This window comes from Staurois parvus, unplaced genomic scaffold (assembly GCF_062004578.1).
Source record: "Staurois parvus isolate SC_StPar_1 unplaced genomic scaffold, SC_StPar_1.0 ptg000208l, whole genome shotgun sequence".
Taxonomy (NCBI): domain Eukaryota; kingdom Metazoa; phylum Chordata; class Amphibia; order Anura; family Ranidae; genus Staurois; species Staurois parvus.
In genome coordinates, this window is record NW_028318004.1 from 710119 (window position 1) to 732434 (window position 22316).

The 22316-nt window shown below is 41.2% G+C and overlaps 1 protein-coding gene across 1 annotated transcript in view; it reads right to left on the minus strand.

Annotated features, from left to right (window-relative positions):
* SLC25A13 (solute carrier family 25 member 13) overlaps nt 1–22316 on the minus strand; it is a 247445-nt gene that overhangs the window by 97975 nt on the left and 127154 nt on the right. Inside the window, exons 10-11 of the mRNA XM_089678657.1 lie at nt 2296–2383; nt 1729–1887 (exon numbers count right to left, since the gene is read on the minus strand). Coding sequence (XP_089534783.1) covers nt 1729–1887; nt 2296–2383 — 247 coding nt within the window. The remainder of the gene's footprint in view (nt 1–1728; nt 1888–2295; nt 2384–22316) is intronic.

The following is a 22316-nucleotide window of genomic DNA, read 5'->3' on the forward strand; positions in this document are numbered from 1 at the left end:
GTAGATAAAAATAAACCGGGCAGTTCTAAATAAAGTTCAGTAATGCCCTTGCTATAGGTGTAGGCCATTTAAATACCTACAGAAGCCTTCACATGCTCTCTCTCTCCCTTGATGCAGTAGATGTGAGCTCAGTGTGTGAGCAGTAATGACTAGGCCTCACTTGGCAATGCCCTAGCAACATCCTGGGGTTATTCCAGTCAAGAGTATGTAAATGGCACCTACACACCTATAGCAAGGACATTATTCAACTCTGGGCAAAACTGAAGTTTATTTTTATCTACAGACACCCCTTACCTGCATAGGCAGTTTTTTTTGGAAAAGATGAACTAAACCTTTAAATTATCTGGTTAACTTTCTATTTAAAGCAAGCTTCCTGACACATTAGGTTTCTTCCTCTGGTTGACATTTCAAAAGTTTGCTAATAAAACATTTCACTCAAACTCCTAATATTTCACATCCATCTTTGCCAACATATTTTTTTTTTACATGCAAAGTTTACTACCAACAGTAGCTTCTTTGTGCTGGGAAATTTCACTTCTCTCTGATCAATAAAACATCGTTGGAGCATAAATGTGCTCTGGTGACATCAGATTGTTTACTAAAAAACCTCTCTCTGTTTACTGCTAAAACACATCTGTGATCTGAGTTCTGGCTCAGGTTCCATGCGAGCGGCTGCCTTACTACATAGTAACCACACAGAGTCACTCGCTTGGCATTGCCACCTTTAATAGAATGTCTTGTATATGCTTTAGTGAGGACAAACCATCTCTGATTGGATGAGGTGAAGATTGTGGGTCTGGATACAGCTCTCAATGCTATAAAATGGTTAAAGCCCATCTATAGAGGTGTGTGTGTGTTTATTTTACCAAATATGTAAACCCAACATGTCATATCCCTGATATGTGCCTGCTGTACCATGTACTTCCATGAAAAAGTATCCTGTTTTCTTTGTATTGTTTCCGTAGTGTGAAAACCTAGGTGTTCCTGCCAGTCCCTCTGCTTCCCTATTAAAAGCTGACCGCACTAGGCGTGAGAGCACAGCATGATCAGTTCTCTAGATATGCTGGGAACTCAGCTTGCTCTCCTCCAATGACCAGCCTTGTCCTTACAACCCCCCCCACCCCCTTTCCTCTGCACAGCCTTTCACTGAGAAGTTCAGTGTTCTGCTGTTTCTCCTCTCCCTAGCTCTTTTGCAGCTGACAACAGAAGGTATGTGACCACATTTACAATGTTATTTTTATATGTATACGCTAATGTTTTACATTTAATTCCTATTTTAAACTGAATAGGTTGTTTTACAAGGTGTGGATTTACAGTCACTTTAAATACCATAAGGGATCAGTAATTCGGTGTGGCAGATGTGCTTATCCTGATCAGTTCCCTTTTCTGAAACCTGAGAAAACCCTGCTGCAGGCCAGCCATTAGGAAGAGTCCACATCATGCGGGGGTTGCATGGACACCAGAAAAAGGACCCCACTTCCTGTGCACGGTAGTAGAAAAAATGAGGGGCTTGAATGGCACATGACTGCAGATTTAGGCAAGTAAAAGGGGCATTTAAGTATCTTTTTCTTCTTTGTATGCCAGAGATTTGTTGGGATGCGAGGGGGGAAAGCCTAGAGTTCAGCTTTAAATTCCAAAAACTGTATGTTGGCTTATGTTCTCTTGTTCATAAAAAAATGACATAAAAAATAAAAGCAATCGAACATGGAAGCAAGGTAGTTAACTGACCTCTATAAAGTCCAAAGAATCCTTCATAGCGTAACACTTTTTTAAAACAATCAAAGCTGTTCTTGTACATTAACTCTCCTACGAAGGATCCAGTTGATCGCTGGTTTTGCATCCTTGTTTTTACTAAATCAATGGGGTACACCGCAGTAGCACCAACAGCTGTTTAGAGAAAAAGGGGTAACGAGAAAAAAGAAAAAAAAAAAGTTATGTTATGAAACAGTTACAAGAGACAATTATTTCAAGTGCACGTGTACCTACGGCTGCCTACTTTTCATAAACTTAATGAGGTTACATTAAAGGCTTGTCAAAGACTTTATTAAAGCAGATCACTAAGTCAGTCTCTGCTTATTAACTTTATAAAGTTGTTTTGAGCAAGACGAGCCCCCAGGTACAACTCATAACCCTTCGATGTACAACAGTACAATGGCTTGTGCACACGGGTCAATGATCCATGAAGGAAAACTCTTGTGGGAATACACAGGGAGGGCATTGTACAAGAAGACATGGTAAAGGGAGGGGGTGGATGTGATAATGGAGATAAAATGACTACAGTCAACCATGACTAACCTCCAGCAATTGAGCCAAGAGCAAATCTGTAAGCAGACTCGGCCACTTGGACAAGGATAGTGCGAGACACTTCAGTGGAGCCTTGATGCTTGAAAGAGAGAAGAACAACATGAGAGTTGGCCATTGTTGGGAAGCCACCTGCCACTGTAACATACACACACATACAGGTAACAATTATCTGGAGTAGTCACAAGTTTTAATAAGCAACATAAACAATAAAAAATATTTTAGCATTTAAATGCTTTAAGGCCATAAGCTACAAATAATAGAAACCATTAACACAGCAGCATTTAGCGTAGGGAGCAGATTAGAGCACTGCCACACGCAATGATGGTGAAAACAAACAACCTTCTCTACACTACATGAGATAGTCATTCCTGCTACGCATATGTCAGCACAAGCAAAATACATTTTTATGTGAAAGTCTTCAATGAATCCCTATTAAACCAAAAGCAATGTTAGAAGTTTTCAGGATCCATTGCAATGAGTTATTTTAAGGTGAAAAATAGGGTCCTGCATGATGCCATTCAAGTCAACTGAATGAGGTCCTTCACAGCACACGTAACATATCAAACTTCAATGTTTGATAAATGCTACTGAAAGGAACAGATTTTCTCCAACCTGTACTGACCAGACACCTCCACTCTTAGGGCATGTTTACACATGTGGCAAGGTCTGCTGCACCTCTGAAAAATGATTTGCACTCAGACCACTTTTCAGAGAAATTTGACAGGAGATGAGAAGGTGATGTCACTTTCTCCCTGCGTGCTTTAACCCCCCAAATGCTGCACCACAATCACATTCATAGAGCACAGTTGTGGGATAATTGCAGCGCAGCCCCATTTACTTGAATGGTGCAATGCACGCGGTTTCAGGACAGTCACATCGCAGTCCCATTCACCTGAATGGGCCACATTTGGCAGGCTATAGTGCCCAGTAAAAATAACAGGGGGTTTAGAGTTAGTTCATTTTGTAAAGCGCCGCGTAAACTGTTGATACTATATAAATCCTGTATAATAATAATAATTCGCACAGTGTGTGGTGACAGATGTTCTACTGCACTGCAAAACATCTGTCAATGCAAGGATACAGAAAACAGTTGTTTCCTGGGTGTCCCATTCATGCGACAATTATTATTATTATACAGGATTTATATTGCGCCAACAGTTTGCTCAGCGCTTTACAATATAACGGGAGACAATACAGCAACAATACAGTTCAATACAAGAGGGTTAGGAGGGCCCTGATCCTTGGAGCTTACAATCTAAGACAATGTCGTCTAGGAAATGCAGATAAGCTGCATCTTATCACGGCTCACTGTACAGAATTACATGGCACTGTATTCGGCAGGGCATTGAGCTGCTGTACATTGCCATGAATGAAGTGTACGTTTCATACACCTCAAATAGTTTGTCCAAAATAAATAAATAAAAAGGGAGCCGTGTGATGCTCTGAATCACACACCACACTGCCCTCAACTGCAGCCGGGAATGGACAGCTGGTGGAGCAGTAGCTCTCCGTTCCTGCGTGAATCTGACCTTAATTCCTGCTGTGTGTTTTTACTGCCCACCCCAAACACAAGGGTACACGAGCCCTTATAGCAACTTTATATTTGCTTTTAGAAAAAACATGGAGCAAGCACCCCAGCTAGGTTATATTGTTGGTTTCCAACCACTGTAAGTATCGCTTTTGCTGGAACGCTTGGTCTGCATATAAAATGTGGAGAAACCTATAATTTAATTCAAGTGTAAGTCCAGTCAAATCCTAACTATACCTAAACCTGCTCCCACCCCCACTCTAAGTCTATTCTAACTATATTGTGATAGGAAAGATGTCTATGCTTACCTATTCTGAAGGCACTCTGCTTCGGTCGCATGATCGGCTCCCAGTGCCAACTTCAGTGTAGAAGGAGGGACAACCTACAATGGATGCTCCATAGTAAGACTATGGTAATGTCACCACTCAGGCTCTGCAACTGTTGTCGGCGATCTCTCCTCTCCATTGAAGCCGCCACTGGAGAAATCATGTGATCAGATGGGAGCACCCTTAGCATAGGGAAGTTTACAGATCTTTTCTTTCGCAGGGTATTTATAATAGGCTTAGAATGGGGTGGGAGAAGGTTAAAGTATAGTTAGTGATTGAATGGACTTCTACTTTCATATAATATGAAAAATGAATTCATATACTCAATGCTATCATTACAGCAACTAGAGACACTAGACTGTAAGCTCCTTTGAGAAATATTGAACACATAATGAAGCACCATCACTACAGAGTGCCAAAGTTGCCGTGTATATGCTGAGGTCTGGACTGAGCCAGCCTTAGAATGCACAAATAAACGTATGAAGACTTGTGGAAAAAGAACGGTAATCCTTTCTTTAAAAATTTTCATTTACACACTTATTATATTAACAAGATAATTCTTTGTGGTTTATAAAGTTTTATAACAGAACGATTACAGTGAATAGCTTGCTTCAATACGGCAAATTGCTTGCCTTTATAATCTTAATTCGGCGTCCTTGATAATAAGGATCATAAAATTATTATGTCAGGAGAACTGAGAAGGAAATTATCACTTTTAGAACACTCACTTTTCTAATTGCATATGGTAAAGGTTTTTGATTTCAACAGCCCTGTATTACTATTCAGTGTTCAATTTTCTTTTTTCCGTGAAAAACCAAAAGTACTTCTTGATCTGCATTTTTTAAGGGGTTACTAAGATGTACAAAAAAATGCTGTTTTCGTTCAACAGAAAGAGTGATCTTCTGCCAGACTTACAGATACTGATTTTTTTTTTTCCCAAGCAGTGGTTGGCAACCACCTTAATTAATAAGGAGCATCACTGACTATACCCCTCTCTCTAAAGCTGTCCCACAATGTCTGACCAGGAGTTTTGGCTTTTCTCTGTCCTTTTCTGGCTTTTTAGTCTATATCTTCTTGGGATATTTACTCGCTTTTATCTGTGTTTGTGTATGTTATTTCATTTTTCATTCAACTTTTCATTTATAATTTTTTCAGAATTATTTTTCTCTTTCTTTCTCTTTTTATTCCCCTTTGCTTTTTTTTCTTTTCCTCCTTTCTTGTTATTCACGGAGATCACTGTTTTTGATACAATGGTTTTATGTTTTGTTACAATGTACTAGTAGGCGTATCCTCATGATTCAGGAGTGCTGATTAGGGCAGATGTTCTCTATTAACTAATGATTATATAAGACAGCACTTTTGTTGTTTTATTTGTTATGATTAAGCACGAGATCGTGTGAAACGCGTTAACAGGTCCTGTATTCATGTCCTGGTGTTTTGTGTGTCCTATGGATCAATAAATACACACAATATTCATCCATCCTCCGGTGTACGGTTGACCCTTCTTCCTGTTGCATAGTGTGTGGTGGTGAGCCAGAGCCTGCACCTGTCGTGGATTGATCTGGATTGTTTGCCTGAGCGGTATACCTCTGTTCTTTGGATTCTGGCTCTCTTGCTACAGAATCCATTTTAAACAGGATAAGATGGTGTGCAAAAAGTTAGTCAACTGTAGGATTTCTTTGCATAAACATACATAGAAGTACCTGCCTGACCCTGAAAGGTCAAAACAGCCGAGATCCATTTACCTTATAGGATAAGTTCCCCTTTAGAGAAAAAATAAAAACGCGAACCCCGGACAGCCTCTTCACCCCCAGATCCCTGATTACTTTTGTCGGTAATGAGCTGCTGAAGCCCAAGCAACAGGTGCAGTGGTTTGGGGAACTGAAGTCTTTGGTCCTCTTCCCAGTTCTTACTGCAAGGCTTCCAGGATGGATCAGAGCAATTCTGACTGGTCAGCACTGGCACAGAGAATCATTTGGATCCATCCTTGAAGTGTTTCAAATCCCTGAAAAGCTGCATCTGCTGAAAGGGTATTAAAAGATCATCACACGGAGGCAAGTACAGTGGAGATATGGGGGGGGGGGGGTGACTGGGTGTTCACGGGTTAATTTTCTTTTGTAAAGGTGAATTTACACTTTAAGAAACTTGCCATAAAGTTGCACAAATTGCTAGCTCCCAGGCAAGCCAACCTTTTTGAATGCCACATGAGAGAAAGCCACATCTCTGCCTTTTATTTCTTTCAATAAATTATACTGTACTGTTTGTAATGAATTACACATCACAAACAAATCTGTCTGCTAGATCTTAATTTTTACCCTGCTATTCTCAAATGTTGAACCCCAGAAAGGGCTTAATCATAGAGGTGGGGAATTATTGCTTTTTTTTTTTTTTTTTAAACACACCCTATTAATCTGTACTATGGCTCTTTGATTATCATTCTTGCCATCAACACTATTGGTTTTGACTTTAATTGTATTGGTTTTAGGGGAAGTATTGTACAGGTTTAAAGGTTAGAAAGGACAAGAACATGGACACTATTGCTGTCATCAAGAAGCCATCAGATGATCATGCCACGTCTTTTTAAGTGTTGGAATTTTAGTTAACAAACATGTATAAATACTTCCACCTACACCAGCTACTCAGCTCAATGAGTCAGCCCTTTCTGGGGTAAAAAGTGATCGTGAAGGGAAGGAGCAGGATCTGGAGGATAATATATGTAACATGTAATGAACAGTAAATGGTGCAATAAAGTCTATTGAAAGTAAAACATAAAAAATAATTTGGCAGTGATTCAGCTTACTCTACTGTGTACTTGGAAACTGGGGGGGGAAGACAGACCTTGTATGATCATAGCACCTGTGGAAGGTGGTAAGGCCACAAGTCTGCAGAACCGCTTATTGCTGTGACTCCTTTTTCAATACCTTGGAGTCACTGACCTAAAAAACATTCACACGTGGACTTCTGACTGTTTGACAGTTGTGATTTTTATTTTTTTTTTAGCTGCATTCTTTTTGGAAAAGCAACTTTCAAACCATTAGGCTTTATTCCCACCTAGGTATGCATTTATGAGTTTGGGGTAAGGACCCCTAAAGTGGTTGTAAACCTCTTAAAATAAAAAACAAACGCAGCATATCCTATATTATTGTGTACTTCCCTCAGCCTATAGCGTGTAGTGCCGATCCTGTCTGCTCTCACCTGCATGAGTCACGTCTGACACTTTTTGAGGACATCAAGCAAACCTCGGGGATGGGCACCCCCCAGTAGCCCAGTTGGACCTCCTTTGATACTGTGTGATATCCAATCCTAACAAGCACGATGGCTAAGCTTTTAGCACATCAGCCTAGCAGCACTAGAGGTGGTCTGTTTGAATCCAAAGCACGGCACTACCTGCCTGAAGTTTGCATGTTCTCTCTGTGCCTGTGTGGGTTTCCTCCCACACTCCGAAGACATGCTGGTAGGTTAATTGTCCCTAGTATATGTATGAATGCGAGTTCCTGGCCTTAGATTGTAAGCTGCTTGAATACAGGGACTGATGTGAACGTATAATAAATATGTAAAACGCTGCGTAAATTGATGGCGCTATACAACAACCTGTAATAAATAATAAGTACATGGTCAGCGGTGTCTTATGTCTATATACCAATATGTATCAAATCACATTGCTCTGTTCTGGATGTATCTTCTGTACTTAAAAAAAAAAAAAAATAAAATTCTTGACAAGGAAAAAAAAAAATAGGATTTCTTTTTCACTTTAGTCTGCACTACACTGAGCTCCAACTGCAGTCAATACAATATATATGGTAAGAACAATGGCAAGAAAATAATCAAATCTTTAATTAAACAAAGTAAACTAAAGTGTTTTCAGAATATAAAACCATCTTTCGATTTAATACACAACAAAATAAGAATTAACAAAACACCACAAAACCTACAATATAACCAGTACAAGCATTGAACAAGCAAGCACTGCCAACTACTAGCTTTACAGTAATGGTTTATTTTAATTTTTTAAGGGCGAAGAAAACAAAGAAGCCAGGTTAGTAGCAGCATATTTCAAAGTTAACATTTCAAGCAAAATGGTCAATCCTCTTGAGGCCTAATAATTCAATAGTAAAATGATGTGTGTTTATTTACAGGGACCCAACTCTGGAATAGATAGACTCTGTGGACAGAGGAAAAGTAAGAATGTGGTCTAAAGAAATAGTGGACAAAAGCCATTAATGAAGGATCCCATTTACCTCACAAGAACGTGAACTTACCATGCTCACTGAAATAAAAAAAAAAGAAAAAAAAAAGAAAAAAAGTTTTATTTTTGTACTCCCTAAGCCTGGATTCACACTGAATACGACTTTGAAGTTGCACGATATCAAAGTCAAATGTCAGTGCAACTTGTAAGACATCTGTGCAACTTCATGCACAAATGTCAATGCAAGCTGCACCAGAAATCGGCAAATGTAGTGCAGGAAATACTTTTCAAATCGGTGCAAGTCCGACGAAGTTTCACCGATTAGACTGGTTGCATTGCCGATCATGGGTTTCACACTGTCAAATCGCATGTAAAGTCGCATTGGTGTCAACCAGGGCTAAAGGAGCGAACACCAATATAAATATGTACTGCTAAAAGGTTTATATTTATTTTTTCAACATTTTGTAAAGCAAAACAGTTAAGACTCATTCACAAGGGCAGAAAAAAGACCAAAACAAAACTGTGTTTAGATGCGTACAACAAATTCTTTTGAAATAGCAGTAATCAATGAGCCAATACACACAACTCCATGTGCATGTGAAAATGCATTTAACTGTGCGGAAAAAAGAAAGAAAAATAAATTAGGACACCTGTGCTTCTAGGGTCGCAAAGATCGGCAGATTCTACAAGTGTGCTCGCATAAACTTGTATATGCATAAACGTGTAGCCATTTGTCTGAAATAATTGTACACATTTAAATGCGTCTAAACACAGGTATTTCAGATGCATAAATTAGGCAGGATCTTCTACTAGCTCTGCCAGCAATAACCTGTGTTCTGTGCACAAAATACACATATGCTCGTGTGAATGAGGCCTTAAAAACAAAGATAAAAATGACAATCCTGATCCTAAGGATGTTAGCACAACAGTCCTCAGCAGACAAGCAACTTGTTATATGAAGTATCGTGTGTGGAAACATCCATGCATCTATGGTCCTAGCTGCCCAAACCAAAGGATGCATGGATATTTCCACACACTAAACTTCATATAACAAGCTGCTTCTCCGCGGAGGACCTTTTTTGACTATATATGGCTGTCTCAGAATTATCTAATCAGAAATCTCATTTGTGGCGCAATAGCGATATTGTTATGACTATTGTGCATTGGTCACTAGGTGCTCCCTGCTTTCCCCTCCTGTGGGTCCACATGGGGTAGGCTGGTTCCCCCGTCTGGACCTCGGTGATATTCTTCAAGCACTCTAATACTGTATATGATCATCTACTCTTCTGATGAAGCTACATGAGAAACATGTAGTGTCTATGACCACGCCCATATCTAGCGCATATATATTTTTATTTTGACATAAGGATATGTATACACTAATGTATTAATTCTTATCTGGATGTTTTACATCTATTTTCTGGTAATTGGAGATGCTGTACCAACTTCCCTAATATCAGATTGTTTTATCTTTGTTTTTGCGTAAAAAAAAAAAAAAATTTATATGAATATATGCTTTGTAAATATTTGTGGTGTTGTTCGCTCCATTATAGGTAGTGCCCTAAAAATACATTACACCTGAGCAGAGCTAACACTTACACAACAGAACTTACCAAAACCTCTGTTTCAAGAGTTCTGGATTAAAGCTTTACTCCATGTTTTTTGCCCTTTTAAAATAGTTTGTTTGGGTCAAGGTGGCCCAAACAAACTATTCACTGCACTAATAGGTGCGCTTGCTAGGCAGGCTGTATTAACTGTATATACCAGTGGTCTCCAAACTGTGGACCTTAGCATGCCTTTTTCAGGCCCTTGGGATGCTGTTCCTCCCACTAATACATGGCATGATTCCTACCACTGACCCCAACAATGGGGCACTTTTATTCCCACTGACCCCAACAATGGGGCACTCTTATTCCCACTGACACCAACAATGGGGCACTCTTATTCCCACTGACACCAACAATGGGGCACTCTTATTCCCACTGACACCAACAATGGGGCACTCTTATTCCCACTGACACCAACAATGGGGCACTCTTATTCCCACTGACACCAACAATGGGGCACTCTTATTCCCACTGACACCAACAATGGGGCACTCTTATTCCCACTGACACCAACAATGGGGCACTCTTATTCCCACTGACACCAACAATGGGGCACTCTTATTCCCACTGACACCAACAATGGTGCACTCTTATTCCCACTGACACTAACGATGGGGCACCAATAATTCCCCAATACCAAAGAAGGGACGTGGTTTACTACCACTCATGCTGGGACATTTTCTTCTCCCATTGGCCGAAGTCCGGCACTCTAAACTGTGAAGAACAGTAAACTAGCTCTTTGTTTACAAAGTTTGGAGACCTCTGGTATATAGCATCAGCTATATACAGCATACAGAGTCCGGCTGAGTGCTGCTCAGCCATTCAGGGGACACCTTGCGTTCTATGAATGAATTCCTCTGATCGGTTTCGAAGACTGATGTCATCCACCCACCTCAGCCAATCAGAGGAAGCTTTGTATTCAGCGCCCCCAAGTTATGAGGCTCTTGGCACTGTACATGCAAGCAAGAGACTAGAGGTGCCCTCTCGACAGTCCAGAGATCAATTTATCACACTGGATGAGGACAAGGGTTTGTTTTTCATTTTTTTATAACCGGCATGTATACATCCAAAAGAAAGGGACATTTGCCAAAACAAATGGACAAATACGCTAATGCAGTGCTTAACACCCAACGCCCATTCCAAAGTTTTTACAGCATACTACACCAGCTATAACACAAAGCTAACTGTGCAAAGCAACGAAAGTCAGAAACAAAATGCTGAGCACTGCCATGGCATTCCAAAAGCACGTTTTGTCAGCTTCAAGCTAACACACCTGTAGGTGCTCTTGTCCCCTCTGTTCTTCTTGATGACACATCCTGCTGTGCAAAGTAACTAGGTCAGAATTATGTAAGGAGAAAAGTAGAAAGCCCCACCACCACCCATCCCGGGACACAATCCTCTGTGGTCTAGAGCAGGCGTCTCCATAAAGACTTGGACAGCTCAGTTGTGGTTTTGTTTCAGAAAGTCTATTTTCTAACAAACACATAATTAACCAACTTAAAGTTGAATTGACACGTGTAATAACATACATAAAATGAATCTATAAAAGAAAGCACAAAGTTATCTCATGGCTATCTAAACTAAGAAAATCGTCCAAGAATAAAGAAAAATAGAGCTGTGCGATTTCTGATCAATCCATATTCAGAGAAAGAGTACATCAAGTACTCGCTGAATAAACTGTGGATTGATTGGATTTAGCAGTAGTGTGGCTATTTTTCTTTATTCTTGTTATGTGGACTAGGGACAGATCCATTGAGAGCCCTAGGCACCTGCGGCTAGTTTTTGGTGGTTATTTGGGCTTCCAGCAGTCCCCGCGGTGTACAACCGATTGCAGATTTAGGAAGCCAGCTGTATATTATTCTAAGTCAATACGTTCTAGCACTGGAAAAAATTCAAAACAAGCAGCTGTTAACTAAAAGAGGAGCTACAGCAATATATGTGTGAAAATTAAAAGTCAGCAGCTATAATAAAAAAAAAAAAAAAAAAACTGTAGCTGCTGACTTTTAATAAACAAACACTCGCCTATCCCAGGATCCAGTGCAGTACTCATCTGAGTCGGTTTCTTCACCGGTCATTGATCACCGATGCCGGCATCTTAACTGTGAGCAGGCAGCTGTGACTGCTTGCAGCTTCAAAACTGGCAGTCCACTGCACATGCGTGAGCCGTCCTGTGCTATCTGAATGGTCCTACAGTTTTTGGGATCTGTAATGTGTCCCAGAAGGCTCCGGGCAGGTAGAAGGGGAGGCAATCTGAACGCAAGTGGAAAAGGAAGAGCAGAACTGCACTTTTTGGGTGAAGATTGTATTATTATTATTATTATACAGTATTTATATAGCGCTAAAAGGTTTGCTCAGCGCTGTACATTATAGTGGGAGACAGTACATGAGACAATACAGTAACAGAACAATACATGAGGGGTTCGAGGGCCCTGCTCTTTCAAGCTTACAGTCTAGGAGGGAGGGGATAGTGATACAGGAGGAAGTGGCTGTGGGGGATGGAGTGGCAGGAGGAGATCGGCTGTTAGGTGAAGGCGGGGTAGGCTTCCCTGAAGAGATGGGTTTTCAGGGTGCGCCTAAAGGTGAGGAGGGTAGGTGACAAGTCTGATGAATTGGGGTAGTGAGTTCCAGAGGATGGGGGAAGTCCTGGAGAAGTCCTGCAGTCAGGCGTGGGAGGTGGAGACCAGGGAGATAGAAAGTAGGAGGTCTTGTGAGGAGCGAAGATTACGGGTTGGGTGGTATTTGGGTACCAGGTCGGTGAGGTAGTTTGGTGCAGCGTTATGAATGGCTTTGTATGTCTGTGTTAGTAGTTTGAATTTAATGCGTTGGTTCAATCGGGAGCCAGTGGAGGGAATGACAGATGGGGGTGGCAGATGCGGAGCGGTTGGTAAGGTGGATGAGTCTGGCCGCTGAGTTCAGGATAGACTGAAGCGGGGATAGTCTGTGAAGAGGTAGGCCGGTGAGAAGGGAGTTGCAGTAGTCTAGACGTGAGATAATAAGGGAGTGAACGAGTTGTTTAGTAGTGTCTGGGGTTAGGAACGAACGTATTTTGGAGATGTTGCGGAGGTGGAGCCTGCATGAGTTTGCCAACGATTGGACATGGGGTTGGAGGGAAGATTTGCTTTAAAGTAAGTACAGTCTAAACTTAACTAATCTTGAACCTGCCCCCACCCTGCCCCCACCCACATTCTAAGCTCTGTACCAACTACCCTATAAAAAGATGTGTATCCTTTCCTAATCTAAGGGCACTCTGGTCCATTCAGGTGATTAGCTCCCAGCGCTGGCTTCAAGGGAGAGGAGGGACAGCGGATGCCCTATTGCAAGCCTATGGGTTTTGTCGCTGCTCAGGCTCTGCAGCCGTTGACATTGCTGTGTCCTCTTCCCCTGAAGCTGGCCACTGGGGAGATCACATAAATGGACCAGAGCTCCCTCAGATTAGGCAACTACAATGGATATAAAAAGTCTACACACCCCTGTTAAAATGTTGGGTTTCTGTGATGTAAAAAAAATGAGACAAGATAAATCATTTCAGAACTTTTTCCACCTTTAATGTGACCTATAAACTGTACAACTCAATTAAAAAACAAACTGAAATCTTTTAGGGGGGGGAAGTAAACATAAAAAACTAAAATAATATGGTTGCATAAGTGTGCACACCCTTAAACTAATACTTTGTTGTTTGATTCCAGCACTCAGTCTTTTTGGGTATGAGTCTATCAGCACGGCACAGCTTGACTTGGCAATATTTGCCCATTCTTCCTTGCAAAACCACTCCAAATCTGTCAGATTGCGAGGGCATCTCCTGTGCACAGCCCTCTTCAGATCACTCTACAGATTTTCGATCAGATTCAGGTCTGAGCCATTCTAAAACTTTTAAAACCAGTCTTGAAGGAGGTTTTAGAAGCAGGAAAGATACCATGAAACAGGGAAACTGGGTGTTTAAATACAGTAGAACAAGAGCAATTTACAATAGCACTGGACTGGAGAGGTGAACTAGAAACTTTGGCATTTAGTTGTATAGTAAAATGTATATAACAGCAAGTAACTTGATGTTCTGGAGCACCTTGGTTTGCACTTTCTAAAGTGCAGGGCAACAGAACACGCTGATGCAATTATTTTCTAAAACTGTTCCAGGTCACCCCATTCACCATGGCCCCTCTCAACTCTCCTCCTGAACGATCTCCTCGTTTTTCCTTTCACTAGATCCCTTTAAATTTCTTTAAGCTTCTATGACATTCCACTTGACAAGCTTCCCTTTCCCAATTAGCCACCTGTTTGGATGCTAATGAAACAAGACTTTAAGGACAAGTTCCCCTTTTGACAAAAAATTATAAACGAACATTTTTTTTGCAGGCTAAAAAAATGTGCATTTACTATTTTTTCTTTTAGGAACCTGTAAAGCATTGCACCAGCGATCAGCAGATTGCTGGTGCAATGCAGGACTCCTGCAGACCTGTCTGTTATCTGTGTGCCTTGCTTGTACCTCGTATGAGCAGACAGATCCATTCTGACAGGAAGTCACAATGAACTACCATAGCACTCCACAGTTCTGTGGTAGTTAACTGAAAACTACAAGCCAAGAGCCGCAAAGGCTGTCTGGACTTGGAGTTTTCCATTTACAGAACTCTTTGAATGAGTGACGTGGCCAGAGCCCCACACGGCCACCTTGAATATGAGTGTAACATGTAACACGTTACGAAAGGTGAACTTATCCTTCAAGCAGGTGTGTTAAAAGACGTTTTCTATTGAACTGATTTTCTCTCTCCATCCCTATAAATTTATGCAAGAGCAGGTAAGAAAGGTATAGAATAAAAGCCCGTGGTAATACTACCCTGGATAATCAATGAGACGTTTGGTACACCTGGGGCTAATGCAAAGGAATTATAGTGAAGATACCCAGTTCTACTACCCACGGGGTTACATAATCTTTCACTAGATCCTCAGTAAAGCACCACGACACACAAATTAGGCTGTTCTTACTGGTAGATTCCCCCATGTGTGTCTTTCCATTCATAGCTGGCTTCAGAGACAGAAACATCGACCATTGCTGGAAAGGCACATTATGTAATAAAATGTGACACTACTACACTCTTATTTATTTTCCTTCTTGGTGAGAACAGGTGCAAATAAAACAACCCGTAGCTATTAAAAGGATAAGTTCACCTTTGGGAACACGTTACATGTTCCATCCGTTTTTAGGGTGGAACATGTGACATGTTCCCGATCCTGCAACAGCCGCCCCTTTTACCTGCAAAATAAGTGCATTTATTTTTTGCAGTAAGGTGAACTTATTCTTTAAAAGGACCTGTACTGACAGTTACTCTAGCAGTGGCACAACCCTACCTGCATCCCCAGGCTGAAGACGATTCGGAAAGGTTAACCACTTGAGCTCCAGAGGATTTACCCCCCTTAATGACCAGGCCTCTTTTTGCTACTCGGCGCTGCACTAATTCAACTGATAATTGCGCGGTCATGCAATGCTGCACCCAAACGAAATTTACATCCTTTTTTTCACACAAATAGAGCTTTCTTTCGGTGGTATTTGATCACCTGTGCGCTTTTTATTTTTCACGCTATAAACAAAAAAAGGCCAAACATTTTGAAGAAAAACAATATTTTTTACTTTCAGCTATAAAAAATATATAGTAAACTCAAAGTTGGTTATAAATTTAGGCCAAAATGTATTCTGCTCCATGTTTTTGGTAAAAAAAAATCCCAATGAGTGTATATTGATTGCTTTGTGTGGAAGTTATAGCATCTACAATCTATGGTATAAATACTGCAATTTATGCCATTTTTCTGCTATACAGCGCTGAGCTAGTTTAACGGACAATTGCGCGGTCATGCAATACGGTACATAAATGAAATTTACATCCTTTTTTTCCCCACAAATTGAGCTTTCTATTGGTGGTATTTGATCGCCTGTGCGGTTTTTATTTTTTGCGCTATAAAAAAAAGGCTGACAATTTTGAGGAAAAAAAAACAATATTTTGGACTTTTTGCTATAAAACATGTCCAGTAAAAAAAAAAAATGCAAAAATCAAATTTAGTCCTAAAATTTCTGCCAAAATGCATTCTGCGACGTCTTTGCTAAAAAAAAAAAAAACAATACGTGTAAATTAATTGGTTTACGTGAAAGTTATAGCGTTTACAAATGGCGGGAAAGATACTGGGATTTTTAGGGTTTTTTTTATACTAATAATGGCAGCGACCAGCGACTTATGGCGGGACTGCGGCGGACATTCTGACATTGGGGGGTACTGACATCCCCAAAAACACTAATACAGTGATCAGTGCAAAAAGAAAAACACTGACACTATACTAATGGCACTGGGGAGGAAGGGGTTAACTTTATTTTGCAGGGAAGGGTTATCTGAGTGTGGGGAGTGTTTTACTAGGGGGCGGGGGTGTGTACTGCTCGGGACACCGCTGATCGAGAGAGAGAAACTCTTCTGTCTCGATCAGCTCGTCCTCGAGCGGACAAGGAAGTGACAGACAGCACAGCTACTGTAGCTGTGCTGTCTGTCACTGTTTACCGCTGATCGCCGGGAAACAGCCGCTAAGGACCAGCTGTGACCAGCGACTGACATCCGCTGCGGTGATTGGCGGGAAAGATAGGGCGGCGGCGCGCCTCGCGCGCTTCCCCTATTTGTTTACAAAACACACGTTTTAAAACGTGGTTTTGCCTGCCAGTGCCGCCCTGCCGCCGTATTTCTACAGTGGCAGGGCGGCAAGTGGTTAACGTGTTACTAAACACAAGAACAAAAAAATGTAATATACTGCAGCTTACCCATTCTTAGAAATGAATGTCTGCATTACTTTTCATTTTACAGATCTTAAACTTCTGTTTTCAATTTGCGATACTGCCAGTGGCACACTTACTGTCCTAGGGTGACAACGCCTGCTCACTACTCTATATCAGCCTTTTTCAACCAGGGAGCACTCTGGGGTTCCTTCCCATTTCTTCAGGGGTGCCTTAACAAAATGCCTAAAATATGCCCAATAATTGTACACAATCCAGCAAGTGGATCAAGCCTGCCTTATAGTTACGCAAAGCCACAGGTTTTCAGTGTGCGCCATTATAACCTTCCAGCCGCTGGCATCGTAACAAACAATGATATCATTGGTTTAAAAGGAGGATGTTGGGTGCCTGCACAGCATCCTTGTTTGCCCTTCCCCTACCCCTACCAGCATTGGGGTGGCATTAGCGGAGTGAGGGACCAGTGTGCAAAGATATACTGTATTTGCTTTGGAAGAATAAATCTCCTCTAACATTTGAAGCATTTTAGAATGGGGTGCCTCGAGGTTGTGCTTGACTGAAAAAAGGTTGAGAAATGCTTTTCTAAATCAGTGGTAAAGCTGTGTTGTCACCTGAGGGCAGGACAACAATTTACCTCCTCACGTGCATAACATAGGGGGAAGGTATTCTGTAGTTCAGAAAGCTGAACTGGGCAGGGCTGACAACAATGCTTGTCACAAAACTGCAGAGTGTACAAGATAGCACAGGATTTCTGGCAGGATTAATAGGTACTTTATTTCCACTTATCAAACACACAAACTCTTTCAATGGTACAGTTAGCTCCATATATATTTGGACACAGGCACAGTTTTAGATTTTTCAGGTATTTCCCAAAACATATTTAAGCTATAGTTATATAATGGATATGGGCTGAAAGTGCACACTCAGGTTTACTTTGAGGGTATGTACATCCAAATTGAAGAAAGGATTTAGGAATTACAGCTCTTAAGAGTAGCCACTCCCCCTTTTTCAAGGGACCAAAAGTAATTGGACAAATGAATATAATCATACATAAATGTTAATTTTAATATTTTGTTGAGAATCCTTTACTGGTAATGACTGCCTGAAGTGTGGAACCCATGGACATTACTAAAGACTGGGTGTCCTCCTTTCTGATGCTTTGCCAGGCTCTAACTGCCGCTGTCTTCAGTTGTTCTTTGTTTGTGGGTCTTTCTGCCTTTAGTTTTGCCTTCAGCAAGTGAAATGCATGCTCAATGGGGTTGAGATCAGATGATTGACTCCTCCATTGCAGAATATTCTACTTTTCCCTCAAAAGCTCCTGGGTTGCTTTTGCAGTGTGTTTTGGATCATTGTCCATCTGTACTGTAGAGTCCAATCAACTTTGCTGCATTTGGCTGAATCTGGGCTGACAGCATCTCTAAACACTGCAGAATTCATCCGGCTGTTTCTGTCTTCTGTCACATCACCAATAACCCAGTGCCACTGGAAGCCATGCATGCCCATGCCATCACACTGCCTCCACCATGTTTTACAGATGACGTTGTGTGGTCATGAGCTGTTCCAAGCCTTCTCCATACTTGTTTCTTCCTGTCATTCTGGTACAGATTAATCCTAATCCAGAACTTTTTTAGATTTTTTTTTTTTTAGCAAAGTCTAATCTGGCTTTTCTATTCTTCAGGCTTATGAATGGTTTGCACCTTGTGGTGAACCCTCTGTATTCTCCTGAAGTCTTCTCTTGATTGTAGACTTTGACAATGATACGCCCACCTCCTGGAGAGTGTCCTTCACTTGTCTGGATGTTGTGAATGGGTTTTTCTTTACTATATAGAGGATCCTGCGATCATTCACCACTGTTGTCTTCCGTGGCCGTTCATGTCTTATGTTGCTGAGCTCACCAGTGCGTTCTTCTTTCTTTCCAGTTACCAAACTGTTGATTTGGATACTTCTAATGTTGCCGCTATCTCTCTGATGGATTTGTTTCATTTTTGAAGCCTTACAATGGCCTGTTTCACTTACATGGACAGCGCCTTTGAATGCATGATGTAGGTTCACAGCAATAGAATCCAAATGGAAATACCACACTTAGAATTGACTCCAGACCTTTTACCTGCTTAATTGATGAAGAAATAACAAAGAAGTCGCCCACACCTGGCCATGAAACAGCTTTTGATTCAATTGTGCAATTACTTTTGGTCCCTTGAAAAAGGGGGGGTGGCTACTCTTAAGAGCTGTAATTCCTAAACCCTTCCTCCAATTTGGATGTACATACCCTCAAATTAAACCTGAGAGTGTCCACTTTCAGCCCATATCCATTATATGACTATACCTTGAATATGTTTTGGTAAATACCTGAAAAAACTAAAAAAAATTGTGCCTGTGTCCAAATATATATGAACCTAACTATATATTTTAACAAAAAAATAAGCAAACAGAAGTTCATTGTTAGGCCTCATTCACAAGGCCAAATCTGTAAAGGCACAGCAAGTTAACTGTAGCTTGGAGCCCAAGTGTGTGTTGACAGCTGTGCCTGGGAAGCATGAACAAAGCAATGACAGGCTGACAAGCAGCTGCAGCTCCCTGTGTGATTTTGTCCAAATATTGGTAGATAGACAAGGCCACAGTCGGCCTGTCATCGTTTTATACAGACTTTCCAGTCGCAGTTTCTTGCAGACATCTGGACTCCTAGCCACAGTTTTTCACAAGATACCAAGATATACTCGCCGCACCATAGCCAATTTTGTCAGCTGAATGGAGCTTTAGGGTGCACATACTCTAACCCCAGGTGAGCCAACATTTCTATTAGCTAACCCAAGAACGAACCTGCCCACCTGCAGCTTGGGAAATGCTTGCACACAGCCCAGAACTGAATATGAGCAGCAGCTGGACTGGCTGTCAATACTGTGCGCAGGTCTCAATGTGCAATGGCACTACTAAACTAACAATTGTATAGTTAAAAAAAGCCCAAAAGGTTATTTAGTTCATTTATGCAGTTATCCTTTAACCGCCTCCCGCCCAGGCGGTTCTCTTGTTCTGGGAGGACGTCATATGACGTCCTCCCATTCTAACTGCGTGTGTGCAGATCCAGGAGCGCGCAGCGTGACGATCGGTGGTGTGCTGTGTCCCTCGGACACAGCGGATCACCGATCAAGGGAAAGAGCCGAAGATGTTGGCTCGATCAAGGGAAAGAGCCGAAGATGTCGGCTCGGTCATGTGATCAGCTGTGTCAAATCACAGCTGATCACATGTAAATAGGGAAATGCCGGTTATCGGCATTTCTCTCCTCACGAGCTGTCACGCTGACAACTCGAGAGGAGAGCCGGTAATCGGCTTTACTTAGAGGGGACATGTAAACTGATCTTCAGCCTATCAGTGCCCATCACTGCAGCCTCATTAGCGCACATCAGTGAAGGAAAAAAAATCACTTATTCACAAAATGTTATAACAAAAACGAAGAAAAGGCGGAATTTTTTTCAAAATTTTCAGTGGTTTTTGGTTTGTTTAGCAAAAAATAAAAAACCCAGAGGTGATTAAATACCACCAAAAGAAAGCTCTGTCTCAAAAAAATGATAAAAATTTCCTATGGGTACAGTGTTGCATGACCGCGCAATTGTCATTCAAAGTGTGACAGCGCTGAAAGCTAAAAATTGGCCTGGACAGGAAGGGGGTATAAGTGCCCTGTAGGCGAGTGGTTAATAGAAGTCTAAAGTTGCATTCAAATTGTCTTTTTATCCTCCAATAGATTGTGATGACTTATTTTCACAGAATGTGAAATTTAAAGGCAAGATAAAGCTGTAACAGTTAGAAAACTATATAATATTAATATGCAGATAGATCATCTTGAAATGTAAAGTCAAAGAACATAAAAAAAACAAACATGTGCACGTGTATTCCCCCTTACCTATATTAAACATCAAAATGAGAACATCTTATATAAAAGTGTCATGCATTTAGGGTATTTTGAGACAAAAAGACATACAAAGAAATGCTTCCTAAACACTATATGCTCCTCTTTTACCAATGCTTAAAAAGGTAAAAAAAAAAAAAAAAACATGAAGACCGTGTCCCTTTAATGGATGTAATTAGACTGATGTATGTATAATTGCAGTGCTTTCACATGAAAAGACGCGGCCCTTGAAGATAATTGCACTCAGCGAGGACTCGTTTCCTACAGAGTAAAGAGCCTTAAACACAAGAGCTAGCTGCTACAGAGCCGTCTAATGACATGAATGAAACATACGTGAGGCACACTGTGAACCTTTTCCCTCCTGGCAGACGCGGGGTTAAAAGCAGCCAGAAAGATCAAATGAAGCTCAGAATAGCAACAAGGACATCACAACAGACCTTAAAGGAAACCTGCGCTGAGAGAAATACTGGGGTGCGCTGCCATTACGGACTTCCTCCTGAAAATGCTAATTGTCCAGTAGTCCCCTCGCTTCAACATTTTCAAAGGCACTGACCCATGTAGTTGATGGCCGAATGAAATCAGAACCCCGTACTTGAATGTTTATTCTGGGCTATAAATTCAGTAAGTGCTAATGACATTAGAACAGTGTCATAACCAGGCAGGTAGCATTTTCAGTGGAGAATAGGCATGCATTTCTTTTCAGCACAGGTCTCCTTAAAGTGACCGTATCGTAACAGGGCCACATCCAAACTAACCCTAGCCTGTAAAAGAAGAGCGTCTATATGCCCCTTTCCAGCAGCCCTTGCCTTATCACTCTGCCACTTTGCGGCTCCTTGGCTGCTGCAGGTATTCAACACTTCTAGGTGTGTAAATACCAGCTCCTCCTGCCTCCCTCTGTATTTCCTTGTGCCAGCCTGTATGCAATACAAGAAGTATAAGCTGGCAGAAGAAGCCAAAGCTTGAAAACAAGGGTAGCCAATATTTGACACACCCGGAACCACTGAATAGAAGGAAAATCTGTAGAGCCACAAAGCAGTGGAATTTGAGCTTACAAATGCAAACCACAATATACATATATGCTTTGTGCAGGAATCTGCTAGGATTGTGAATGATACAAGTAGCGCTACCATTTTGTTTTTCAATTTGAAGTAGCTATAGACAAGCATTAACTACACTTTAAAACAAGCCCTCACTGATCTCTGTAACTACACGTACTACAGAGCAATTCATCCCCAAAGTTCAGAAAGCAGCAGTGAAGTTATTTTTAGGTCTGGGCACTCTGCTCTCTTCCTGTTCATCTGCTCAGTGTGTACATCCAAAATTAGAAGGCTGGCAGGTGTGAACAAAATTTGAAAGTGTTGTCTACGTTTCAGTTTGAGAATGAGTTACTTCACCAGTACCTGCAATTACAGAGGTCACTGAGGGTTTTTTTTTTTTTTTTTTAATTAAAAAGCATATCTGTTCAGATTCACATGGGTTTTGTGTGGAACTTAAATGTTCTGCACAAAGCCCTGACCTTAATCCTATTGAATACCTTTGGAATGAACTGGAATGCTGATTGAACTATGTCTTCATCATCAGTACCTGACCCAAGAAATGCTTTTTTGACTGAAGAGACACAAATTCCCATAGATACAATGCTAAATTTTTATGGAAAGACATTTGGGATTGCTATAGCCGCAGAAGGGGAAAGTGAAGGGGAGG